General features: G+C 46.0%; 1 protein-coding gene across 1 annotated transcript; it reads right to left on the bottom strand.

Annotated features, from left to right (window-relative positions):
• Nucleotides 1–655: 655 nt before the first annotated feature.
• On the bottom strand, nt 656–7,615 carry purab (purine-rich element binding protein Ab). The gene is made up of 2 exons (XM_084940431.1): nt 7,478–7,615; nt 656–7,173 (listed from the first exon to the last, which is right to left on the bottom strand). Exon 2 carries the CDS (start codon nt 7,090–7,092, stop codon nt 6,247–6,249), a length of 846 nt encoding a protein of 281 aa, XP_084796557.1. The 5' UTR covers nt 7,093–7,173; nt 7,478–7,615; the 3' UTR covers nt 656–6,246.
• Nucleotides 7,616–8,096: the final 481 nt, after the last annotated feature.

Raw genomic sequence — 8,096 nt, 5'->3', positions numbered from 1 at the left:
CAAGAGGCTTTTAGAACTGAAGAAGCCTCTTGGATGAGAGGTGAAACATCTTCAAGAAATTTAAAGAAGTCCAGTTACTATCTTTCCGAGCTCCATAGGCAGGTAAAGTGAATAACATCAATCATCTTGTTGCAGTGCAATCTTCTGCTGGTAGAGCTTTGCATTCGAGCAGATGCAACTCTGACACGTGGCGGCTGCAGAAACATTATGGTTGCATATGACAACATGTGCCCCAGCACGCTCCAAATACAGCGCAAGAAAGCCTGGAAAACACAACAGGGAGTCAAAGGTGCTGACTTTACCTGATCCCAATCTGATCACGCAGTGGCAGGATGTGCATAAATGAGCCTGACTGATAGAGGCACCACCCTGCCGGGACACCGTGAGAAGTCCAGCTTCCTGTCCGAATAGGTGAGAGCTTCTATGGGTAGAATGAACAAGGGTAACTTAATGTCGCAGCTGATCAGTGTATATTGTCTTTCTCGTTGTGCATAGAAACTTGGCAGATTTCCTTAAGAAAAAAAGAAACTAATAACTTTGGTAATAGTATATTGAATTCAGTCAGCAATTCCTGCTGGTTGGGGTTCATCGAGCCCGGGTCTGTTAAAAAACTGACCATTGCGAAGTTAAAGACAGCTGTGCAGAGACCAGGACATGTGGAATGACATTTTATTGCGCCATTAGTCATTTTTCAGACAACAAAGCTCCCTCAACATTAAAACAAACAGCAATGTACAAAACAGCACACCTTTCTTTTATTTTTTTGCCATCAACGGAAATTTAATAAGGTAGTGAGAGTACATAACAGAAAGAAATGGAGTGTAAGGACGCGAGTTATGATGATGATGTCGAGATGTATAGGATGAGCTCGATGTCAAAGCCAAAGTAAGCACCATCGTCATATAGTCAGGAAAAGGCCATATTTCAGTAAGAAATATCCTAGAATGGGTGAGGAGAGGTTAAACATGATACAAGAGGGTCGTTATCACAGTTTTCAGACATTTTTATCAACTAAAAAAACAAAACAAAATAAAACGAACAAAAAAAAAACAATATCGGTGTAGCACTACTTTATCATGCAATTTACTTTAGTAAACCTTCTGACACAGACAAAATATACTTCAATAAGTAGAACTCAATACATCTCTGTCCAGCAATAGTCACAAAGCCTGTAATTTATACTCTTTAAATGTGAGATCCCTATCAAAAATAATATGCAGATTTTTATTTTTCTTAATATATCTAAAGTGCAAGTATTTATCCATTTTATTCAATGCTTTCTGTAAGTATAAAATACAAAGGAAAAAAACAGCAATGTTTTTCCTGTTTACATGTTATATTTTTCTGAAAGGAGGAGCATCATATATAACAAACCATATATATATATGTATATATATATACACACACACACACACGCCACAGATAAAATATTTTCGAAAGATACAACATATTATCTCTTATGGGGATGGTAAAGGGATTGAGACCAAACGGTGACAATGGGATATGTTCATTGTGCATTGACCCCACCCCCTTAAAAATCCAGGATCCATTTAACCCAACATCTCCAGAACAGCTTCAAGGACGTCTTCAACAACTATACACAACAGTAGCTTTTACAGTCTGCGAACACGGTGGACCCTACTGCTCGGTGCGTGTGCAAACAGAAGACATGCTGAATGAGCTCCTCTGTCTGTGGTTTTCTAATGAGTCATATAGTGCTTGGCTTTGACCAGAGGCTGCGATTGGTTGTGTGATTAACCAGAAAGTCCGAATGGCCAATGAAAGACTACAACACTGGAAACCAGAAACAGAGCACATTTGGTTGTTTTGAACACCTTAACAGAAGTTCAGTCAGTTCTTTACTTTTTTTTTTTTTTAGTTAGTACTCGTATAGTCTGGTGGAGGCGCGAGCCGGCATCCGCGTTTCATTTGTGGAAGTTTTCTGTTAAACCGTCATGTAGATGTGGCTGTTCCCCACCTACAGCGGAGCCATCCTAGCAATCTGACACTGAGGTGCGTGCAGCGGGTAGATATCGCTGCATCTACAACTTAACCTCTCCTCAGTCTGACCAGGAATGGTCTGGTTGCCTGTAGTCTGATCAACGAAAGAAAACGGCACACTTCAGTCAAATCTGACAAATGAATACTAAAGTTCGATTAACATCATGATTAGAGATCACTATGATGGCTGCTGCTGTGGAGAAAATTGAAACAGCGCTAACAAGCACAGAGCAGCATCGCTCATGCACAGCCGACCCATCCGGAGCCACCCGAAGATGGCACACCATCACGTCCGCTGACACAGAAAACGAGACGAACGACATCCGCCTACCATGCTGCATTTAAGTCCTAGAGATGGATGACTGTGTAGATGGGGGCACAACGTGGCTGCGAGGTGACTCCAGGTAAAGGTCTCACAAAATCAGGTTTGATCGCACCGGAAGTACGCTTCGGACAAAGACCCGAAAAAGCCACGTTCAATGCTAAAAACACAACTGACCCAGTAGCACCTGGAGAAAACAAAAGGACACATCTTTAAATCTTTTTTAAAAACAAACAAAGAAGCGAACAATGTGTGCGTTTCACAGAGTGAGGCATTCACAAAGTGAACTCTATGAGCATGTTCAGGCTCTCCTCATATTTGGCCATTAGAGAAAAAGAGAAAGGAAGCGTCGTATTTCCAGTCTTAGCATGTAGCAGACATGATTAAAGTCAGTCAGGCTAAAGCTAGAACACTTTGGGGAATAAGTGCTGTATCACCACAGTGACTTCAGACTCGCGGTGACCTCAAGATGAACTCAGGTTGACCTCAGATGTGCTTTTCTGGGCACATAGTCATAGGTGGCTTGTACGTGCGTTCAATGAAAATGAATGATTTTTGTATTGAGGGCAGTGTGAGGAAATATAATCATCTCTGTAAGAAGTGGAAGAGATTTCCAGAGAGAAAGGTCCTAACTCGATCTGTCTGCAGCCGGGTTGGAAGGTTGTGGCAGGCTGCTGCTGCTGCTGGTAAGCCCTTACAGTGCAGTGCCAGGCTTCATCGGGCCTTTCACTGTCACTGAGACAAACGTGGGCCAGAAACAGTCCTGTGGTGAACAGATGGGATTTTCTGGACCCTTTTTTTCTTCTCCTGCCATCACAAACGCAGCCAATCAGACACAAATCAGCTTTTAAAACTAAGGATTGAACTTGTGACACCTTATGAGCCCAAGTGTGCTCCGGGGACTTCTGCTTTCGGCCCGGCCTCAGCTCTCCTACATACACGGTAGGCCTCGCTTGTGAGTGCATTAGCCACTTTTATCCAGCTGAGGCCTCTAAAGTGTTCCCTTCCCGTCAGCTAGGTGGCATGCCACACCGACAGGCTCAGTCGTATTTAACACACTGAGAGTTCAGCAGGACCTCAGTGCAGGGCTAAAGGTCAGCTGAGTCAAAATGAAGGGATGGACTACACGTCCTAAGTGATGAATAGTGCACAAGCAACAAGCCTTTTTTTAACGCCTGGGAAAGAGGAGCGAGACTGCGACAAGAGTCTTCCCACATCAGAGGGGATTGTGATCCTCGCCATGAAAACAACAACAAACTCCTCTGTCCTTTGGCTTCTGCCGCGGCTGATCGCTATCACCCGGCTCGATTGAAACCCCAGAAAAGCCTAAGTCAAACTGCGGTTCACCTGTACTGCAGTCCCAGGTGAGCAAGGGCTCGCACTCAGGCTCCAAGCACACAGTTCTCTTTCTCCTAATGACAGGAGGCCTTGTGCAGTTCTAGACACAATTCAAAACACTTCAGAGGCCTCCCAAACACTCAGATATCAACAAGAGGCCTCAACAGGGGGAGAGTATGTGTGTGTCTGTGCGTGCGTGTATGTGTGTGTATGCCAGCCACCCCTGGACCCGAGCCCCAAGATACTATTCAAGCTTAGTGTAGAAGGGCCAACATGGAGACAGTCAGAGGTTGTTGACGGTCTGTGTTGTGTGTTTGGAGGAGAACTTCTTTTTTTGTTTTCCTAAGGGAGGACGTAAAATACCCGAGCTAGTCTACGCGCACTGAGAGACAGACAAGGCAGCCTACTGGTTTACAGAAAGTGACAGGAAGAAAAACGATTAAAAAAAACCTCACAACGAGTCTGACTTTTTTCACCTCGAGAAGTAAAAGTCTTCACATTTTGGAAATATAATGCGGATGCATCCACTTCATCATCATGCTTTCAAATATCTACTGATCACATAGCCTATACATTTTTTTCGTCTATACACGTGATACAATGCCACGATTGGCACGTACACAATATTGCACACTAATATAAAATGTCCTACACTAGTCAGTGGCTTCGTCTCTGGCTGGGATGGGAAACCTGACACGTTTTGGACAACATACTGTGGAGGAAAGGGGGAAAAAAAGAAGCATCAGAATAACAATGCAAAAGTGACATATTCTGAGCGGCGAGGCCCCCAAGGAGCGATCAAGGGGCTGTAGCACCATAAAGAGATAGACACTGCCTCGGCCCTGCACTGATAGGCCTCTACATCCGCTGGACCGCATTCGTACTGACTGCATGGGACCGGCCGGCTGGCCTGCCTGGCTGGCTGACTGCCTGGCTCTTTAACAGCATCCATCTCAGCTCTGACAAATAAGCCTCATCCAGCCGCTCCTGGGTTTTCGTTTTTTTTTTTTTATTGTATTTATATATTTTTGTTGTTGTTGCTGTTTTTTTCATTTTTTGTTTTTCTTTTTAACATCATGGTGCATATGGTGAGCAAAGCCACCCATAACATTTCCAGCTTACTTTCCACGCTCGCGCACACTCAGTGAGATCCCGGGAGGCACCGATCAGTCCGTCGAGCCAGGGGTGCGGCAAGGGATTCTGGGCTCCATGTTGCGCCATAGCACAACGTGCATAGCCCCCAACGTGCCAACAACACCCAAGAACTCAACTGGACCCACCCCCTGCCCCCAGCTCCCAGCAGCCTTTCAGCTTTACTTTTGGTGTTGCCACGCATGCTCCATGCACTGCAGGGGTGTGAATCCCACAGCCCTGGTGAGTATATATTTCTGCCTACATAACAGCACTCGTAAATGAAAACATACAGCGGTCGAGGTCACAGACCATCCACGTGAGAACACGTAAACGAGTGGAGTGTATAAGGCACGGGTCGTAATGACGTCAGAGAGGATGCGTTGCCTCGCCGCGCGCTGCGCTGACGCGTCTTTTTTTTGTCTGTTTGTTTCTGCGCCTTGCGCTCCCACATATGGACCTTTTTTAATATCCTTTTGCATCCCCCACCACCTTGAGGAAAAGAAAAAACAAAAAACAACAACGTAAAGAAAAAAATCCCACAGAAAACGTGGGCATCTTAATAAGGATTTTTTTTTTTACAGCTGATTCACAAAATCATAATTAGTACATCTAAGTTAGCACTTTTTTCATTTAAGTTTATGTGGACATGGTGCAAGAGGGTTGATATTCAATAGAGTAGCTCAGAGATAGGTTTAACCCATTTGTTTGAGGCGCACATCGGCTATTTAGGTTTGTGTCTCAACCTTTTCCACAATGGCATGAGAGAAATGCTTCCATTAGCCGACTACGTTTAGGCCAAATTAGAGACTACAGCCTACTTTGCCAACTTATTTTCAAAACATGTGCCTACACGCATGCTGACAGGTGTTTACAAGGCCTGCAGTGCTGCCTTCTGCAACTCATTGAGCATTGCCATATTTATTCTGCGTACCTTTATAATAAACTATACATCTGGATTCGGATTTTGGTTTCATAAAGTCCATAATATATATCCTCTTTGTGCTGATGTCAAATATTCCTTCTCCATGAAGACTTTATACTCTAAACCTCTGGTTTTATTTTGATTAAATCTTAAGTCTATTACCAGTTTTTAAAACACTTAAACATTTTTTTTGTGAAATAGCTTTGATGTGTGCAAAATCTGTCATCGATAGAGATATAAACACTCTGTTCATTGTCACTTAAATCAAGTAGGAAACGGTTCATATCTTACAGTTCAGTCCTTGATAGCAGCGGCTTACTGTTACATGGGTGGTAAGTGGGGTGACATCCAGTAAAATGAGCGAGGAGACAGCAGAGGTGCTGCCATGTCTGTGGAGGTTGTGTGTGTGGGGTGATTCCCTTGTAGATTCTCTTTCTATTTTACAGTTAAAAGTCTGGGTTGTTTTTTTTTTCTCTTCAGAGTCCAACGTTGTCTCGGTTGTTTCATGTCAGCTCTCCTAAAATCCGCGTCAGTCATCGTCGCCGTCGTCTCCGCCGTGCGGGCCCTCAGGTAGCAGTTCCGAGGCCCTTTTCTCTCTACTCCTCTCCTGGATCTTCCTCATCTCCTCCGCGTATTTACAGAAGGTGTTACCGAATTTGGACCACACTTTGCAGGGAACCGTAATGGAGTTCCGGTACGTGGGCTTCACCTCACTCACCCGCATGAACACCCCGTACTTATTGGAGCCCACGTCAAAGAAGAAGCGCTTGTTGTCGACAGTGAGCGAGGTGCCCTCCGGGAGCTCCGCCGGCTCCTCGTCCACGCCGTAGTCGTCGATGAGTTTGGCTAAAGCGTCGCGGAACTCGATGAGACCCTGCGCCGGCAGAGCGATGGTCTGGCCTTGCGCGCTTCCCAATCCGGGCCCCCGATTAACGGTCTGTCGGATCCTCAGGAACCGCCCCCTCTGGTTCTCTTTCAGATCCATGTAATATTTCCGATTCTCCCGCACCAGGAATTCGCTCTTGAGCGCCCGCCGGGGCTCATCCTGCACCATGTCCGGGTTGGTCGGGCCCAGCTGGGCGTAATGTTCGATAAAGTCCCCGAGATAGTCGCGGAACTCCACGGCGACAGACATGGAGAGAGTGAGGCGGCTCTTGTTTCCCCCAGCCCCGACCTCGGCTATCTTTAGGAAGCGGCCTTTAACATTCTGCTTCACGTCAAGGTAGAAGCGCTTGTTCTGGATGTCGACGCGCTTCGAGGCGAGCTCCTCGGTGTCGTGCTGCAGCCGGGACATGGCGCCCATTGCGCCCGGAGGCAGCGAGCCGGGGCCTGCGGTGGGCCCTCCGTGGTCACTGCCACTGTCTCTGTCCGCCATGATGCTGCCTCCCTGCTTTACCTTCCACCGTCTCCCTCTGCCTGCTGCAACCTCGACTGCCCGTCAAACCGCTCCGCCGCTCTATCGCGAGACGAGAGAGGAGAAGAGGGTGAAAAAATGAAAGTAACTGTAGTTGGTGTTACTGTAGTACTCCGAGCGGGCTGCGTTCAAGGTCCCCGCGCGGTTTTTGCAACGTTTCGCAGAATTTACATTTTAAGCCGTTAAAGTAGTCGCATACTGCAAATGAAAGCCTAAAACTCCGCAGCCGAGCTCACAGACAGATGTGTTTACATAAATAAGCGGGTCTAAGCAAAGGAAGATCACGGGGTTTGAAACCTGTGTCAAACACAGCTAAGAGCAGGGCGCAGACAAAGGCTTAGCCTACCTGGTGGTTACTGGGTCGGGTGTTTCGGCACCATGGACAGTCGTTTTGGGGGTTTCAGCACCACGGACAGCGAACCCGCACGGAAGGAGACGCGGAGAAGGGAGAGCGGGGTGAAAAAGAAATTTCTGAATGAACAGTCGATGGTGGCTGCGTGGGATTTTGATGCACTGCGAAGCACCGTGAATCATTAGCCTGTGATTGGACACACCGGCGTGTCTCTGTTCCTCTCAATGGGAAATGACATTGAAGGGCTTAAAAAAAGTTAAAGGGAAGAAAAACCTGTTGCTATACATTTAGTGGGACACATGGTGACACGAGTGTTTGGCAGCACTTCTGATAATGATTTTCTCCTCTATCAGTGGGAGCCTTTAAGATTCAGGGTTTTCTTGGAATTCACTTCAAGGCCTGACACTTAACGCTTTATATGGGCAAAATAAATAATCCGGTGACCCCCACAAACACGAAACACAAGCACTACTGGTCCACGAGACAATCACCACAGCAAAATTCTAGGTATCAAATTAGTGGAATAGAATGAGCCATAATGTGTGAAAACCAGAGTCATTACAGTTTTGTATTGTCTAACTAGTTTTGATTTCATTTTCATTTTTATTTTTAT

Source organism: Perissodus microlepis, chromosome 2 (genome assembly GCF_051167445.1).
Source record: "Perissodus microlepis isolate ML-2025 ecotype Zambia chromosome 2, ASM5116744v1, whole genome shotgun sequence".
In the NCBI taxonomy this organism is placed as follows: Eukaryota; Metazoa; Chordata; class Actinopteri; order Cichliformes; family Cichlidae; genus Perissodus; species Perissodus microlepis.
Note: the sequence above shows the minus strand (reverse complement) of the source record. Positions and strands in the feature narration are given on the sequence as shown.